This window comes from Planococcus citri, chromosome 3 (genome assembly GCF_950023065.1).
Source record: "Planococcus citri chromosome 3, ihPlaCitr1.1, whole genome shotgun sequence".
Classification (NCBI taxonomy): Eukaryota; Metazoa; Arthropoda; class Insecta; order Hemiptera; family Pseudococcidae; genus Planococcus; species Planococcus citri.
This window is the reverse complement of record NC_088679.1, coordinates 55721707-55741448: the sequence shown is the minus strand read 5'-3', so window position 1 is coordinate 55741448 and position 19742 is coordinate 55721707. Positions and strand designations below refer to the sequence as shown.

At 34.1% G+C, this 19742-nt stretch overlaps 1 protein-coding gene and 1 non-coding gene across 3 annotated transcripts; both read right to left on the bottom strand.

Annotated features, from left to right (window-relative positions):
- Positions 1-2514: 2514 nt before the first annotated feature.
- LOC135840985 (isovaleryl-CoA dehydrogenase, mitochondrial-like) lies at positions 2515-9727 on the bottom strand. 2 transcript variants are annotated; one of them, XM_065357766.1, is made up of 9 exons: positions 9410-9725; positions 9212-9301; positions 8640-8861; positions 8405-8566; positions 7452-7620; positions 7285-7378; positions 7112-7202; positions 3031-3199; positions 2515-2962 (listed from the first exon to the last, which is right to left on the bottom strand). In XM_065357766.1, exons 1-9 carry the CDS (start codon positions 9545-9547, stop codon positions 2829-2831), a joined length of 1269 nt encoding a protein of 422 aa, XP_065213838.1. In that variant the 5' UTR covers positions 9548-9725; the 3' UTR covers positions 2515-2828. The 2 variants fall into 2 exon arrangements, with proteins under 2 accessions (XP_065213838.1, XP_065213839.1); XM_065357767.1 differs by lacking the exons at positions 2515-2962; positions 3031-3199 and adding an exon at positions 4172-5130 and having other exon boundaries at positions 9410-9727.
- A 547-nt stretch (positions 9728-10274) lies between these two features.
- Positions 10275-10347, bottom strand: TRNAM-CAU (transfer RNA methionine (anticodon CAU)). Its single transcript has one exon. It is a non-coding gene; the product is annotated as a tRNA-Met (tRNA).
- Positions 10348-19742: the final 9395 nt, after the last annotated feature.

Sequence of the window (19742 nt, the reverse complement as noted above, 5' to 3'; positions counted from 1 at the left end):
CGTTCAAATGGTGTTAGGGGAATGGTAAAAGCGGTTCCAGGTAGCCAACACATGCCGAATTATGTTTCAGTATTAATTTTTTACCATGGAGAAGTGGACGGCTGTGCAGCGCGCTTTTATTGTAAAGGCCTTTTTCAAAAATAATGACTCTTACATTAGTGCAATTCGTGCCTTCCGCAAACATTTTAAACTTACCGGTAAAAGTGAAGTGCCATCGAGGCCAACAGTGAAATTATGGGTAAAAAACTTCGAGAAAACCGCTCATGCTTGTAAAAATAAGCCTACAGGTCGGAAAAGATCAGTAAGAACGCCAGAAACAACGGACCGAGTAAGGCATTCAGTACAGACTACCCCTACCACTTCAATACGTAAACGAGCGTTAAATTTAAAAATCAAACCAACTTCTCTGCAACGAATTTTATCTGAAGACCTCAGTTTCCATCCATATAAGATTTTAATCATTCAAAAGTTACAAAAAACTGATTTTGTGAGAAGAAAATCATTTGCCGAGGATATGCTTACAAGAATTGATACTGGTGAGATTCCATTGAACTCGTTACTCTTTACTGATGAAGCTCATTTTTATCTAAACGGTGATGTGAATAAACAAAATATGCGCTACTGGTCGACAGAGAATCCGATGATAATACACGAGAAACCTCTACACTCCGCTAAGTTGACTGTTTGGATGGGCGTGGCTAAATTCGGTATAGTGGGACCGTATGTGTTTGATGAAACGGTGAACGGTGAGAGGTATCGCAAAATGTTAAAGCTCGACCATAGACCCCGACCCGTACCCAAACAAATCAGCCATCCTTATCACAAATTTTGGACTTGGTAAAAATTTACGTTGTTGATCGTTGATCGTTAATCCAATCATAAGCATTCTAAGCGATAAATAAGATGAGTTCCAAGTTATTTTATTAAATTCAATCGCTAAATCATACGAAAATAATGAAAAATCCTATAATGAGTACGAGTAGTAGGTAAATGAAACTTGGGAAATGACAGTTTTATGTTATGTGCGATCTGTGGTGTTGAATTCGCTTAAAACTGTAGTCGAATCGTCATTATGCGAAAATTTCATGATTTCCCAGCAATTGTTTAAAAAAATTTGACTGTATGGTCATGTAGTATGTGCCAATGCGAAGACTCGCCGTTGAATCTTCGAAATAACACAACGCAATGTACAACTGGAAGAGAAAACTTTGTATTTTGAAGGGAAAAATTCTTTCTAGTGTTTATTCATTGTATTGCAATTTCAAAGTTCTTTGTTGTAGTTGTAGATATTACATACGAGTATCATTTGCTGCTGAGCAAACTGAGTGTTTTTCAAAACTTCCAAAGATGGAATTACCTTACATGTAGGATTTTTCTTCGTTTTTTCTTTCTTTTAGTATGATTTAGCGATTGAATTTGATAAAATTACTCAGAACTCATCTTATTTATTGCTTGTGATTAGATCAACGATCAACGAAGTAAATTTTTACAAGTCCAACATCGTGATAAGGATGGCTGATTGTTTGGGTACGGGTCGGGGTCTATGGTCGAGCAATGTTAAACGAGTTTCTCATTCCTGAATTGAAACGCAGACACAAGTATAGAGTTACTTGGTTCCAACAGGATGGCGCTACCTGTCATTCCGCAACGGACACGATTTCTTTATTGCGTGAGCATTTTGGTCATCGAATAATTTCGCTGAACACAGAAATTTCATGGCCACCTCGATCCCCTGATTTTTCAGCATGTGATTTTTTTTTATGGGGTTACCTCAAGTCAAAAGTATATCAAGATGATCCTAGGACTCTGAAACAGCTCCTAGATAATATTATTCGTGAATCAAGACTGATTAGAAGAGAAATGCTCAACAAAGTGTTCAATAATTTTAAAAAACGTTTGGTCGATTGTGTCAAAAATGATGGAAAACATCTTGGTGGAATAATTTTTAAAACTTAATTTATAATGAAAACTCAAATATATGGTCTAAAAACGGCACATTTCTACTTCATTTTGGTTATAAAAAAATTTCCGTAACCATTTTTCTCTCAGAGCTACTAATAAAACAAAAGTGAAAGGTTATTCTGGAACACCCTGTAAGAATTCCGTTGTTGGAGGAGTGGGAGATTTTTACGCGCGCGCATGTCGCGTGATCCCATCTGGAATAACAACGACATGGCATCGCGATGCGTTGTCCAGTACATTTACATTGGTGGTTGTGTGTATGCTTGTGTGGGAGTATAAGTAAGTACACGCATCGTCTCGAACTGTTTTTTGTTTTAAGAAGCCACAAAAAACAATTAAAATCGCAATATCTGAGCAACTTTTTGCTAATCTGTTTTCACCATTTTACAGAGCATGAAATCTTGAACATTTCCTTCGTTCACAGTACCCATCTAGCATATTCAGCCCATTCAAACTCGAAATTTGGGCCCTTTAATTCCAAAATTTTTACCCTCACATATTTTTCCTATATTCTGGAGACGTTAAGCTGTCGATTAAAAAAAAAATTAGCTCTCTAGGTGCCATAGATCAGTCTGGGAATTTTTTTCTGATTTTTCGGGTATTTATTTTTCTTGCAGCTTTATAGTATAGAGAAGATAAGAGTATCACAAATTAGCTAACACGTTTACGTATAAAATTAATGATAAATACGAACAATTTATCTGTTTTCAAACTGCGTATATGTTTCACAGCCGAATGGAAAATTTTTTCCAAATAATGTAATAGGAATGTACTGTGTCAAATGATATGATTTTTTTACTCGAATACTTTTATGTAATGAATGAAAAGTGGTCTCAGTGGTCTTGTCTTTGAGATAAACCGTTCAGCTAACTGTATTCTTTATTAAGAGCTCTTCCAATGACTAATCTTCGAACTTCGACGGTACCAGCGCCGATTTCGTATAATTTAGCATCTCTTAAATATCGTCCGGTATTGTAATCGTTTATGTAACCATTTCCTCCTGAAAATACGGTATTTTTAGCCAGGATAATGTATTTAAAATGAGCAAAATATTGTACGAATAATTACCAAGGCATTGGATAGCATCGAGGGCGACTTTGACTGAATTTTCGGCCGAAAAAAGGAACACTCCGCTGCAATCTTTGCTGCTAACGAATCCTCTATCGTAAGCTTTAGCTACGTTGTAAAGATAGCTACGAGAAGCGTTCAAAGCAACGTACATATCGGCTATTTTACTCTATTATTTAAAAAATACCCATTATTAATTTAATAAAAATTCAAATGAAAATTAAAAATCATTTTAAAAAAAGCAGAAAAAATTGTTTGCAATAATAGTTGCTCCACTTTCGGGTACTTAGGCAACTTGTTGAACTTGCTCTTGCCGGATCACGTGGTGGGTAGCATTTTTTTTAAATTATCGTAATTCTGATGATAACGTTGTGTTTGAGTTTTAAATGTTCTATTAATTAATTATTCAAAGTAATGTTTGTATTTTGTTCGAGATATTCGAAGTCAGGGTGTCTACCGGAATTTTTTGGCCGAAAATCACTACCTTTCAACAAAAAAAAATCACTGTCTTCCAAAATATTTTTACCCCCCCCCCCCCCAGACAAGAACGATTTTTCATTTTTTTTGAACTTTGTAATTTTTTACATTGGAGTAAGTACACGTTTTCATCAATTTGAAATCAATTCAATGATTTTATAACCATTTGCTACTCGAAAAATTGACAAATCAACTACATATTTCGAGAATAAAATTCTTTCAAATATCAAAGATGAAGTTTTTTTCTTAATTTTTAGCAGCGACTTTTCATGGTGTCTATAGTCCAACAAAATTTCAAAATAAAAAAGCAGGACTTTGACACGACATTTTTTAAACACTTGGGATTTTTCAAGAGGAGGGAGTGGACGAGGCAAAATTTTACATTAAAATTTTTCGCTTTTCCAATGTCTTTAAACATCCCAAGATTTTTTTCAAGCAAGCGGATGTCGAGAATATAATTTTGTCATTTCAAGTTTTCATTTTATTTTCACCTTCAAGGTTCTTGTTACTGCAATGAAATTAGACGAATAAAGAACTTTCTTCAAAATAAAAAATTGAAAAAAAAATTAATGGAAAATTTGAACAACATTTGGAAAAAAAAATACCAATTTTTTGTAAAAAGCTATCGAAAATTAGAAATTTTGAGGGGTATAAAAACGTTGTTTTCTTGGGTGATAAATGAAGAAGTTTATTATTTTTGCTTCAAAATTTTAGAACATGAAAAAGAAGCGAACGAGCCTCAATGAAGCGAGGCCAAGAACGCTTTCAAAAATTCATGTTTCAAGAAGTAAAAAGTGTTTTTTTTAAAGGAGTATTTTTCTGATATTTGAACAATAAGTTTTTTATAATTATGGAAAACAAGCAGAAAATACCCGTCCTTCGGACGGGTGGAGTGGGAAGATGGAGCTGCATTTTTTTAAATTCATTTATGAGTAAATAAAAAATTGTTTGGTAATTGTCGTCGTATTCCACCTAATGTGGGTAATGACACTAATGCCCCTCAAAAAAAAAGACCTTTCTGTAATTTGAACCTTTGACCCTCTCCACTTCAGGGGTCATCTATAGTTCCTGAAAGTACTCCATTCCTCAAGTTTTATTTCTGAACGTCTGAACTATGAACAGTTTCCAGGCTGAAAAATTGAAAATTCAAGTATGTACCTATAACCTACCTACCTACATAAAATTTGACACGTCGTGAATCATCTAGTTATTTTGAGCTCAAAAACTTGCGAAATATCAAAAATTTTACTCCCCAGTCTTTTTTCCAAAGTCGGCACTCCCGGAATAGACATAATTTTTGAACAGAAATTTGGCTAAAAATGATAAAATTGGTCAATTACCGTTTTCAATTCTTTTTTTCATTTTCATTCTTCGAAGTTTGAAATTTTTATTGGAGAGATTTTATTTACATATGAATGAATAAAAAATTGTTTGGTAATTATCTTATTTCACATTTCACCTGATGTAGGTAATGCCAGTAATGCCCCTCCAAAAAAAATGACCTTTCTGTAGTTTTCAACTTAAACTCTCCCCACTCCAGGGGTCAACTCTAGTTCCTGAAAGTTCCCCATTCCTCATAGTTTTATCTCCGAACATCGCTGAACCATCAGAACAGTTTCCAAACTGAAAAATTGAAAACTTAAGTACGTGCATAAAATGATATGAGTCAATTTAAAATTGAATTTATCAAAAATTTCCTCTTTTCAGAGAGTCTGACGTACATACATTATCGTTCAAAAGTTACACGTTCAAAATTGTATACCTACCTACCTGATTAATTAATAATCCTGCAGAGTAAAAATCAAACTTTGAAAAAACTACCAGAAATTTTCACAGTGTGCTTTCAAGTGTTGTTTAGTTTCAAGTATTAAAGTAGGTACCTATTCTGAATTTCTTATATTCCTTCACTTTCGTTTTTCCTCTGACGCATGATGTGAGTTTAAAATTAGAAAAAGTGGGCAAACCGCGTGATGAAGCATCCTTAAGGTAGGCAATACGCTGAGGTGTTCACTGAAAATTTCAAGCAATTTTAATTCATTTCAAAGCATTTTTGAGTGGTTTTGAATGCAATATTCTCAACGTCTCTTTTTCTGTTCTGAAATGTGCCTCTGAATATTCTAAAAAAGGAATACAATTTAGAAATTTTTTGATTTTTTTTTCAATTTTTACTGGCATTTGGAGCAAAATTTTACTTTAAAACTTCAAATTTTGTTTCTTAGAGGGTTATATTTCCTCATTTTTGGGCTTTTAAAATTCATAAATTGGTGTTTCGTTAATTTTAAATAATTTTAGTTTAAACTATAATGACGTTGAAATCAAGATTATTCAAAATTTACATACTACTGAAAGTTGCATTGCTACTTTTTTCGTTTAAAAGCTATTCAAGTTCAAAGTTGTGTAATTAGAGTAGAAATCAAACTTTGAATTTGAAATTACCAAAAATTTTCAGTGTGCACTTAGGTGTTGTCTAAGTTTCAAGTGGTAAAGTATTTCCTCTGAGTTTACAGAATCAAAGCTACAGCTCTCAAGAAAAAAAAAGGAAAATAAAAATTTTGATGCCGAACAGTTTAAAACATCCATGTACCTACTACCTACTTACTGAAAATTTTGACTAATCTTAATTCAAATTTGATGATCCAAAAAAAAAAATAAAAATTGTAAAAAAGTTTGAAAATTTCATCTTTTTTAATTTGTTTTTTGAAGCATTTTTGAGTAGTTTTGAATGCAATTTTCTCAAAGTCTGTTCGTCTGTTCTGAAATGTGCCTTTAGTTTATTTCATCCTCTTTCCCCGAAGTTCTAGCTATCACCGTTTTCAAGTAGGTATTCAAAGTTTCGATCCCTGTTCGGTTTAACTTGCCGCAGTCAGGTCTTTGTCTCAACATGGGATGTAGTGTTACCACTTTAGACCATATAGCCAAGAAAAAAAAGGATTTTTTAACCCTGGAGTGTGTAGAGATGATATTTCACAACCTGATACTCCTACTACATCTACTACACTTGGAACCACCCCACTGCCAGCACCTACCCTCAATGCAACGTAATACACTCGCTTTGCAACGAAATTTTACCTCGTCTCTCCGCAAACTGGTTTCACCTCCGCAAAGTCCAAAAAAGTCGTCATTTTTTTCAACTTTGAAGCTTTATAACAATTGTCCTTTTGAACTTTTTCAAATTTTTTATTGCTATAAACCATCTCCAGCTTACAGGCGTTCTTATGGATAAAAATTCAGAATTTTTGGTTCGGCAAGTTTTGAGTTTACCCATTACAAAAAAAGGGGACTTTCCTTTATAGTATTATAGATGAAGAGCAAATAGCCCGAGCGAAGCGAGGGCAAATTTAAAAAAAAATACGTAATTCAAGTCCTAAAAAAGTCAACAAATAAGCCATTTTTCAGAAAATTTTTCATGTGCGGAAAATCGGGTTTTCCACTTTTTTTTTCATTTTTCACTACCTTTTAAGCAAAATTGCTGAAAATCACTACTTTTTCACTACTTCACTACCGACTTTCAAAATCACTACCTTTTCACTACCGGGTAGACACCCTGGAAGTGAGTATTTGAAAAGCTATTTTTTAAATTTCAAAGTACGGTTTGTAAACGAACCTGCATCATTTGAAATTCTCCTATCCTTTGATTGAATTGTTTACGTTCGTGGACATATTGAAAAGCAATATCACAGCAAGCTTGCATAATTCTACGATGTAATGCAAAATGAGTACAGGGTGAGACCGAAAAAGCTACATTACCATATTCGTAGGTAATCAACTTCAACATACCCTACTGGTCCAGAAGAAGCTACCAATCGTTCAGAATCTAAACCAGACATCAAGACGTATACTCCTTTGTTCTCTTCACCCAGGACATTCTCTTCTGCAATGTAATGAATCAATTAATCATCGAGGATTGACTGACTATTGGCTAGAGAATCCATCAATCAACTTACTGGGCACTATGCAGTTTTCGAATATCAATTCGCTAGTATTTGAACCTCTCATGCCCAATTTGTCGAGTTTCTGCGCTGCTTGGAATCCCTTGAAATCTTTTTCGATGATGAACGTTGTTATTTTTTTCTTTCCTTCGGTTATATTTTGGTTTTTAAGTTTGGCATAAACCTGTGGAGATGAATCTAGTAATGAATTAGGTATTCCTGGAACTATGGTTTTCATTTTGCTGAAAATCTCGACCACAAGTTTGATCGAGAAATATATCTAGGCAAATCTTTGTTGTTAAATGAAATCAGCATCAGATCATATGAGGTCGAAGATTGTCGGCATTTCTTAATCAGAGAGTTAATTTCTTTCAAGAATAAAATGTGCGTACGAATTATATGATAAGCTGATAGCAAAAATGACCATTGGTAACATAAGATTGGCATGTGCTTCTGTTGAAATAAAATCACGAAGCATCGTGTAACCTTGCTCCTATTTCCTTGTAACAGCTACCCATTTTCTTTACTCGAAACTAGTTTAAAATTTATCAAACATTATTCAAACGGAAATGTGCTGCTAAGTAAATATGTTGGCCTACTACATCGTTATTTTCCGTAATTTTTATCTAGGTACCTCGGCTGGTAGTTGGTATGACAACGAAATACGAATTGAGATAAGAGCAAGGTTTCTTTGATTATGAATAATATTGAAGTTTCAGAAATAATATTATTATTCTAATGATAGTTATTTTTTTCACAGGAAACTGGTTATGCTATGCTGCTATTTTATTAAATTGGATCGAAGAATTTAAGTCAGTGTTTCATTACATAATCAAGATCAAGGTATCGAAGACGTTTTGATAATAATTGATTGTCAAGGAACGTATAGAAGCGTACGAAGAGCTATGGAAATGGAAATGACGCTCAAAGGTAAACGCATTAACGACAGAAGCAACTAAAAAACGTACCACGAGCACATCAGCATCTGGTCCATTAGTAATCCAGAATTTATTTCCGTTCAAAATATAATGATCGTCGTGTTTTTCAGCAGTCAATGACATTGATACGACATCAGATCCTGAGCCAGTTTCGGACATAGCAAGAGCTCCTATGTGTTCTCCTGAACAAAGCTTTTATATCCAGAGATGAAATAAAAGAATACAATGTGATAGAGTCGTAAAATAATGATATTTACGTAGGTACCTTTGGTAAGTATTTTAGTTTTTGTTCGTGAGATCCGTGTCGAGAGATTTGATTTAAACATAGCGTATTATGAGCCAAGTAACTTAAACCGATTGCAGCACTGGCTCGAGATAATTCTTCCATTACAACGATCGTGTCCAGGTAACTGCCCTCTGATCCACCATATTCGGATTTCGTCTCAATACCTATCAATCCAAGTGATCCGAGTTTACGCCAGAATTCCTAGAATTATTTCATTAATAGAATAATGTGTTTTCGAACGATAACAGCAAAATAAGTTACCTTAGTAAAATAATGACATTTTATATTTTTATCAATTATAGATTTTGAAATTTGACTACGTCAACTTGATAGATATAATGAGGTATTGTGAAGCATTGCGTAATATTTTACGAACATTAGTTTCACAAGTGGTTATTTTCACCAAAGCGATATCCCATTTAATAAATGGGTACCTATACCGTACCTACCCAGGTATTCTTATCACTTTGATACAAAAATAAAATTTTTACACGATGATTGAACTAGGTTTTAAAAATACGAATTACAATTTGAAATATTTTCACTCTTACCCTTAGTTGTTTAAATTCATTTTGTTTATCAATTTCTGCAGCAAAAGGAGCCAATTCTTTTTGCACAAAATTAAAAATAGTGGTTCTCAACTGAAATTTAAAAAAATAATTAAATAGGACATGTTATGATTTTTTAAAACAAATATTTAGCTTTTAGATATTTCTATTAGGCTTATACGTGGATAATTTTTCGTTTACCTGTTTCTGATCTTCTGATAATCCGAATATTTCTTCATTTATAGGATAAAACTGAGACAACGTTCGTTCATTTATATTGTACCACTTCGAATTACTTTTTATCAACGTCGCGATTTTTTTCGAAAACTTCAAACTCATCGTGAAAATAATATTTACGTGTATTATCGGCGCGAGCACCAAACTGACAATGTAACGAAATTACGATTTTATTGCAGAACTGTTCTGTACAATGTAATTATTTTGTATCAATTGACACACTATCTATTTGCTGTAAACATTAACGCGATGGATCAGGTTTTGGTGGGAGTGTAAGTGGTTGAATGACGATACCTAAATGGGTACAACGTCCTTGAATATTTCAACTGCCACTTTCATAATACCTATTGTAATATGTTGTAGTAAAACTAAAAATTTCCATTCGTTATCAGGCGCCGGTTAATGAGAAATTGTGCGAAGGAGGGATGTGTAAAAGTTTGGAAAAATAAATGTTTATTTTTATTTTGAAAGATACAGACACGATGACTAATCATCAAAACCTAAAAGAATGAAAAAATACAAATGAGTGTTTTTTAGGTACATCCAATTTTTCAAATCTCAGAGTGAAAAATAATTACCTATGTATCATGCAATGGTTAAATGGTTACTAAGGAAAATGGCGAAGAATAATTTGCCATTATTGAAAATTTCACGTAATTTGTTCTTTAGCTACCTAATTTTATGGGGATGAATTAGTTCATTATGGCCAAAAATGCCGTCTTATTTTTATTTGTGGCGTTTGTTAATCAAAAAAAGAGCACAGATGGAGAAAATGGCGTAACAATGACGAAAAATCAATTATTGCGCATTAAAAAATTGAAAAATTTTTTGCCCCGGGTGAGGATTGAACTCACGACCTTAAGATTATGAGACTTACGCGCTGCCAACTGCGCTACCGAGGCTCGTGGGAAAGATGGTCATTTTTTGCATTTCCCACTATATTTTTTTTCTCATCATCAAATGTCTCCAAAATGGAACAGGATGACTGGTACTGACTGAATTCATTCACCATTGAAGGGCGAGGGGAGAGAAGTGACCTAACATCATGGAAGAAACGTCGCCGAAATGCCCTGGTTGCGATGAAACTCACAGGGTATGTTTAGTACCCCCCAAAAATAATTTTGGGCCCATAACCCGCTCCCCACCCCACCCCCCTCAGGCAGGGAACCAAAAAACGCGTTTTTCAGGGGGAAAATTCTGCATCAGCGAGTAATTTAGATAAATTTATTCTGTAAACGAATAAGTATAGTTAGAGGATACATGGGGGTACCTCCCTGAATTTTTTCAGAATTTTTCATCGCATGGGGGGAGAAGGAGGGACAAAAGAAAACTTTAAATCGACATTACTCCGGAACGAAAAAACATACCAAAACGATTTTTTCGTCAAATATGTATTTTTAGGTCTACTTTCTATAGAAATCATCACTCGGCCATTTGGAGTGGTGGGTCAAGCTCAAAAGTTAAAAAAACTCAAAAAACCACGTTTTTTACGTTTTTCTCCAAAAATAGGTATGTACAAATGGCCGAAATCACTTTTTCAAAATAATTGTTCGCTTCCTTATACGAAGTCCCTCAAGACAAAGAACTGTCTGTAAATTTTTTAAAAATTTACAGAAAAATTTACAGACAGGTAATTTCGCGGATTGACTGTAAATTTTACAGTCTGTAAATTTACATTCGGAAAAAATTCGGTTCATACTGCTCGTAAATTTAAAAATATGAAAATGTGCTTATATTGGCTGAATTCAGATTTTTTCGTTGAACAGCACAGCAATCCTTACAATACCTACCCTAAAAAAAATTTTAATGAGAAAAAAAATTTTCACCTGGGGTGGGGATCGAACCCAGGACCTCTCGGATTACCTTCATACCTACTACCTTACCTACTGGGCTACCGTGGCTGATGAGTAATTTGGTCCCAAATTGATGATATATGTTGCTTTTACCCTGTATGACTTGTGAAATTTATGATGGCATGCGAGTTTTAAGCATTTATATCCGTGTGTAAGATAATTAAAATTACTTGTACAATTTCAATTTTATGCTGTACCTATATATCCAGTATTTTAAAATCATTTTAGGATATTTTGCAAGGTTCTACCCCATGTAAAATTTCAATGTGATTGCAACTTTAGTTTATAATGAATTAATGACCATACAGTACCATAGATTTTCAATGTTTCTGATCAAATAACTAACACTTGAAATTAAGGGCAATATTCATAGACATTACTCAAGTGTCACTTGGCTAAGTGGTGAATTTTGAAGCAATTTTTCGAGTTATGATTGAATTTTTGAAATTTTGTTTATTGTTGAATTGAGAGATTGGACTCCGAAAGTATTGATTTATTATTTTAAAAATATGAAATTTCAATTCATTTATGAGAAAAATTGCTTCAAAATTCACCACTTAGCCAAGTGACCCTTCAGTAATGTCTATGAATACGGCCCTAAATGTGAAACATATTTTAAAATTATTAATTGGCATTTATTTTTATCAATATTATACCTAGTGTATCTAGATAACAAACTATATACCTAATTTTGCATTTTCTTATTCAATTTCCTTCCCATATACAGGAGCTTATTATCCTACCCCTCCTGGCCTTTAAAAATGACAATAATGAATTTAAAAATCTTGTTTCACTTTCATTTCAAGTAGTATAGGTAACTACCAGCCAGCCACACTTTATAAGTACAGATATGCCTAGAGTTTTAGTGAAATGAAATTAGGTATTCAGTCATAAAATAAAACAAACATTTTTTAATTAAAGCATTATGAGTTACCAATTACCATATGCCTACATGTAAAAAAATCTCTAACTATTTTCAAATACTGAGAGTAAAGACGATTTACAGATCATGATTTTAATTTTACTGGGAGTAACGAGATAGTATGCAGTTCATTATTCTAAATACAGAGAGTAAATTTTGGGAAATTGCAATTAACAGGTAATGCAAAGACAGTTACAGTCAATGGGGAGGTAGTATACAGACCATTCTTCTAAAAACAGAGAGTAAATTTTGGGAAACTGTAATTTACAGGTAGTGCAAAGACAGTTACAGTCAATGCACAGATAGTATACAGACCATTCTTTTAAAAACAGAGAGTAAATTTTGAGAAACTGTAATTTGCAGTCTGTGTACAGATAGTATACAGACCATTCTTCCAAAAACAGAGAGTAAATTTCATGCAATTATAATTCACAGAAAATTCAAAGACAGTTACTGTCTATGTACAGACTCTTACATCCAGTATTTTAGACTTACTGACAATTTACAGTCAATAAACAGACGAATATAGTCCATATTTTTGGTTTACTGACAGTTCTTTGTCTTGAGGGGTCTTAAGCCTAATTTTTTTTTAATTTCTTTTTTCCTTCAACGCAATAGCCAAGTGTATAATTTTTTTTGCAATAACTCAATACAATAATCGATATTCCTTTTTCCGTACTATTCAGTCTGATATTTAAAGAATTGTATTTTTTTTTGTTTTGAAGAATCCTACAACTCGTCCAATAGTTAGCGCGAACGGTGTGTACCGTATGTCGTACTATACTTTTTTTTTTTTTACACTCAATACCGCTGTATGAATCACTACGATTTCTTTTTCCATTTTTTAAAATTTTTTCACTAAAAAAAATAGAAAAAATAATTTTATTTTCGGAACTTTTTCAAAAAATTATAATTTTTTCTATGTCAAAATTTATTCAAATACAAAATCTATCAAGGTTGCCACATTGAAATTTTTGAATTATGGAACATTATTACTCAAAGAATAAAAAAAAAGGTGATCAAAATTTTTTATATCAAAAAGGTTCAAAATGACGTATAATCTTAGAAAATATGAAGTATGTGGATCCATAATTCGAAGAGAATTGTAGTCTGCGATTCGTATTTCACATCCCAGCCAGTTGTGCAACTTCTACGAAATGAACACAATCTGCATTTTGTGGGAACTCTGAATCGAAATAAAAGTATGATCCCTCAAAGAGTCATCGAGTCACGTGACCGCCAATTACACTCATCAATATTCGGATTCCGAGAAGATATGACTTTAGTGTCATACATGATGAGCACCAGCAAAAAAGCATCACTGGCTATTTCTACCAGAAAAGAACACAAGACTGACGACGTTGACCCCGAAGGTGAACACCTATCAGCAAAAGAAACCTTGGAAAGTGAAGATGAATCAAATGTGGGATATTCAAAAACTACTCGAGTAACATATTGAAATGAAACATTTTGATCACCTTTTTTTTGGTCTTCAAGTAATGATTACTTTTTGCCTAACTTGCAAATTGAAGAGGCTACTAATGATTTTTAGTTTCAAAATCGCGATGAAAAGAATAAACGCGAAAATGAATACTTCGTCAAAAAATAAACAAGTTTTATTACATATGATCAGATTTTATCTTGCTTCGAAATTTAATTTTTTTTTTGGAGCTCAAACATTGTAAAATTCAATTACAATTTTAGCAAATCAAAAATTGTTGAGCTTCAAAAACTTTTAAAATTTCAGAGTAAGAAAAAAATTGCGTATCATAACGAGATTTGTTCATTTTTTTGACAAAGTATTCATTTTCGCGTCTATTTTTTTCATCTCGATTTTTTTGAAATTATAAAAATCATTTATAGCCCCTTTCAATTTGCAAGTTGGGCAAAAAATCATAATATGTAGATGATTTTGTTCATTTTTCAAAATAGGTATTACCAACCCCCATGGTCACAAAATAGGATTTTGGCTCATACATTTTGAAAACATCATTTTGCCCCTTCAATTTTCAAAATAGTCGACTTGTTGATCTTACATTTTTCCCAACTCCTACCCGGTTATATCCAAATCTGAAGTTTTTACCATAACCACCCCCGGACACCCTGTATAGTATCACAATCAGTCTATTGAAGAAAAAATTCAGATAATTTTGTATAAACTATAAAATTGCGGTAGGTATCTAAAGAAGCGAACCCTCCGTAGTGAAAAAAAATTCTTTACTCTTAGTAAGTAATTTAATTTCAATTTGACATTAGAAGAATCACAAATTGCTCAATGCATCACTACTGCAAGACCCTCCCCTTCTTCAGAATTCATTCTGTGAAACGGGCGTTTTGGGTAAGTGCACATGATGCTTGGTTTATGGGAATTGCATTTTTGTTGTTACTAACTACGGAAATTTTCAATATGTTTTGAACAATTTCAAGTTTCGCGGAATTCGGTAATTTTAGGGAATTATTCACCAAATTATAATTATTAATTTTCGCAATTTTAGTCAAAAAAGCGAGGCGTTTAACGTCGACATATTTTTTCTGTCGGAGGTCTGACCAAAATTTTCATGACTATGTTTTTCGAATTCCACGACTTTTCGACAGTTTTTATTAAAAGAGCGAGACAATTTTACTAAAAAGTGAGAATTTTCGATAATTTTTGCCAACATCAAAAAGCAAGATTTGGATCATTTCAGCAAAAAGCAGGACTTTTTGACAGTTAACAAATCTGCAATTTTTGATTGTTTGAAATCAATGAGAAAATAATTTCATGTAATTTATATGTAGCTTCACTTTTATTTTCAATAACTTCATTTCATCGCGTGTTATAATTCCTCAGTGGTTAAATTCTTCAGTGGTAAGTAATTTTTTTCTTTTCGAGAAAGAGGGATGAAGACTTTTTGAATTTTTTTTCGAAGTGGTAATTTTTACGCAAGAAAGAAACTACACATTCAACTATTTCGGCAAAAGGCGAGATTTGTTGATATTTTTTGACAAAAAGCGAAACTTAGACTATTCAATATGTAGACAGGACTTTGTTGTGCGCAAAACTGTTTTACCATCTGAAACCAGAGACACAACATCATCAATACAGAAAATTTAATTACCATTCGTGGCGGAAATTTGAAATTAACGAATTCGAACGCTTTTCATTTGCTTACCCAAACAAACTCCATAAACCATCATGGCATACATCCAGACTAGCCGGAGTGAATCGACGAGTGAAAACTGGCAATGCGGAGGGGAGGAGGGTGCAGTCCAGCTAATTTATTTTGTTCGTGATGCGAACTATATTATAGGTTATTATCTGTAAAATCTACGGTTTCACTTAACTTTATTATTCGTCGATAACCGAAGGGTATGAATTTTTAGTAATGACGCTCTACATACTACATATTATAAGAGGGTAATAAAAATAAGGGTAAAAGGAAATCATCATTATCATCGGGGTTACAAGCAGAGCGACAGAGAAACCACGTGATTAAAACAAAGAGAAAACCATTACGGGGTGATTGTTTTTATTCGAGTTGGTTTTTTTTTTCGCTCTGTATATAACTTCGGCTCTCTTTCTCTGTCCATTTTACAATCGTTCATTCGAACTCGTGCGTTTTAAATACCTATTGATCTTATCATTCAATTTGCATCGTTGGTCACAATGTGCGTAGCGGCCATTTCATTAAGGAACACTTGTCTGTTTCACATATTATTTAAACACGTGATATGAGTGTACCGTACCTATATCGTGAATTCGAGTGGGTATGGAAATTCACTCTCAATGTTGTTTTTTTATATGAAAAAAAACCGTGTATTTCCAACTATTTTTCAGGTCTCATATCAAAAAGAAAAAGAAGAAAAATTGAGTCCATCTAATTCATACACATGAGGAAAGAGGAGCCCAAAAAATTGTAAAAACTGGGTCAATAGTCAAATTATCATACCCTAGCTATGAATTCAATTTTCAAAACTAATGGACATAGGTACCACCTACACGAGGAATTTCACACAAAAATACAGAAAGTCGCGACGAGAGTAAAAGCACTCGGTAAAATTATATTTTTTCCTATACTCACTTTTGGGTCGACGAATCGGAAAAAGGAATAGCGTTTATTGAGATTAATAGTATATTTTATCCCTTTCCAATGTGCTGGAAACAATAATTCTATCCCAGTGACATTTTGAAAGAACCTAACACAGGGGGGAGGGGGGAATGGGTACGAGATGAGGTGAGACGCGAAGAACATTAAATAAATAAAGACTTTCGCCGATGTCGGTGAAAAAACAGAAAGGAAACTGTGAGAGAAGACAAGAAGGAACGAGAGAAAACGGAGTCGTACGCGTATAGCAATTCTTCTTTTGTTATTTCGCGCCTTTTGAAAATTTCATATACGGAAACGAGGCCGCTTCGCGCCAGTTGTGCGGGGGCATGCAGAAGGCCGAAGCCAAAGGCAAAGAGGCAGTATGCGGCGGTTCCTTTTGTTTCTAAAGGGATACGCGTTCAACCATCTTCATCAAAGGTCCCATTTAAATGTTTTCGCATTTCCATACGCGCAACAGTATTCACCCTTTTTAATGTGTCTAACTGGAGCTGGCTGCAGTTCTCTCTTATACGTACAACGTACTAAATCATTCGATGTCGTCTTGATAAAATGTTACGTATTCGCCGGTGCAGTGCACTTTCCTTTACGCGTTTGTATCTCTAAATGGCGTATACAGTATGGTGTATAATTCGAGGCAAGACGAGGCACCTTCATGTGTATACGACTCTGACTCTGCTATACTTGTAGTCGTCGTCTTTGACACCCCGTCTCAAGCCACTCACATTCTCAACGGTGCGTGTAGATGGCTGGGGTTCTCCATCACCCTTTTCTAATAAAGTTTTCTTCGCGTTTTTAGAAACTGGGTCAATGTGTCTTTATTTTATAATCGTGCCGAGGGCTATTGCACGGTTTTTACCCTTTGTTGCTTGCATATGTAAAAGGATGCACAATTTAATGTGTGAATGAGTTCTGTTGCTATCTAATCTAATAGTGAATTATGTCTATGAAGTGATATGGCAACAGAATTTCGTTTCCCAAAACAATGGTTGATAATTGTTCTCGGATCAAGATGTCAGAGAAGTCAGGAGGTACCCCTTTATTCGTGTTTACACATTGTGATAATAATAGCTACTAAAAACACTAAAGAAACGTGGGCGCTGATAAAACAATACGCCAACCCACATAAGTTTAGGTTTACTTTCGCTATTAAAAAATTTCACTTTCAAGGAACGTTGATGATTCGGTAAAATTATCCGGATTTGTTCAATGTTACAAAATCAGCGGATTGAAGTTGAAATTGAATTGCAGAAAATCTTGAGGATATATCGATTCACCTTTGTGTGTTGTTTCTTCTGTTCACAGCCGAAGATCTCCGTGCGGTGCAGATTGTTCGACCAACCAAAATAAAAGTGAATACGATCACAATTGTAAACCGGACCCACTCGTTTATCTCATCGAAATGGGTGAAAATCACGCCACCACCGCCACAAATCGATATTCAGCTTGTCCCGGAGGAAGTTGCTCGAAAAACTGTTAAAATAAATCGAAAATAATACATGGCTGTGATAATATTAGTTTTAAGCACGAGATAAAAATAAACCGACAAAAAATCGAATTGCGGCGCTCCTGGAAAGAGGTAAGATAAATTCGTTATTTTTTGCGGTTGATGGACTATTCTGATGGTAAATGAGTCAATGAACCCGTTTTAGATGGTTTCAAAATGTTTCGCTAATGTCCTTAGTCACATTGGTAGATGCTTTTTTGATAAGCTATAAAATGTGTGACTGAAATTAGCAATAATTTCAAATTAGGAGTACTACTCGTAGGGTGGCTTAAACATTACTTATTTACGTATGGCGTAGAATGTATTTCCTGTAGGAGTTATCGATCAATATGGTGATGATTCGTTTGAACAGAATGTTCAACATGGTGAAGAATATGAGATGTATTGGGAAAAAAGGATTGCAGATCTTCCTGACTGGAATCTTTATGTCAATTAATTCGTTGAAATCACTCTTTAACGATTTTTAAAAAAGTTACATTTCTTTTTTAATGACACACAAACTGAATCAAGACTCGTTGGAAAACTTAGCTGGGTGATAGTCTTGTCTATGGCGCAATCAAAGACACGGTGGCAGGCAATACTGATGAAAGAAACGCTTGCGAAAAAAGTTTATTCGTAGGAGCCATGTTGTCAACACCCAACTTGAAAGGACATATCGATCGATTGTTGAAAATAGTACCAGAAGGAATCATTCTATTCACGGGAGCACATGATCTTCGACGCGAGAAAAATCTCCTACATGCGATTAACAATACAAGACAGATCATTACACTGCTAATCAAGAAAGGAGCCAAACGCATCCTACTTGTACCGCAACATACGAGCTACGCCTCCAAAGGGTCGAGAAAGTTTAGAAACCGCACAGTAATGTACAACAACTGGCGGAGAAGTCTAGAAGATAAATTGCTAATTCATCATTGATTTATGTAAATAAATAATTATTTTTTTTATTATTTTCATTCATTTTTTAAAATTAAATTTCATTTCATTTGTATAAATTTTTCATACTCGCAAGTTTCTCCACTCTCATATTTCAAGAAGATGGCGATTATTTGAACGAGAGGGATGTTCTCCACTCTCATATTTCAAGAAGATGGCGATTATTTGAACGAGAGGGATGTGTACGAATTCAAGCAAAAGATGGCGTTTACTTTAAAAATGACCTAAATGAGAATCGGGAAAAAGCAGGAAAAATTTCCTTCCAAAAATCTATGTACTTTTTCACCAAAATTGCTAAAACGCATTTTTTTTAAATTATTCGATTCTTAAGTTCACGCCTCTGCAGTCGCGATGTCCAAAATCCATGAAGTACGCTTCGAATTGCTACCTCATTCGCCCTATTCGCCAGATTTAGCCCCCTGCGACTATTATCTGTTCCCAAACGTGAAAAAATGGCTCAGAGGACAGAAATATTCAAATAACGAAGAAGTGATCGCTGCTGTGGATGAGTATTTTAAGGACCTCGACGAAAACTCGTATTCTGTACTCTCTAAATTCACTGCTTAGCAGTAACGACATTTTGTCTTTTTAAAAGCAGTGGTTTTTTACTGCTTACCAGTAGAAAATCTACTGAATTGGTCAGTAAAAAAAAATGTTGACTGGCCGATTCAGTATTTTTTTACTGTTTTGCAGTAAAAAACCACTGCTTTTAAGAAGGCAAAATGTCGTGACTGCATTCACTGCTTCAAATTTAGAGAATAGGTATTAAGAAAATTTCGGAGCGTCGGACCAAGTGTGTGTCCCTAAATGGAGACTATGTCGAGAAATAAAGCTCAAGTTTTTGTAAAAATATGCGTTTTTCATTGAGAGGCGCGGAACTTCTCACACGACCCTCGTATTTTTAGTAAAGCGGAAGAATTAAAAATGAGAATCGAAAAAGGAAAATACTACGTTTCAGCAATTTTGGTAAATAAATAGATTTTCAGAAGGA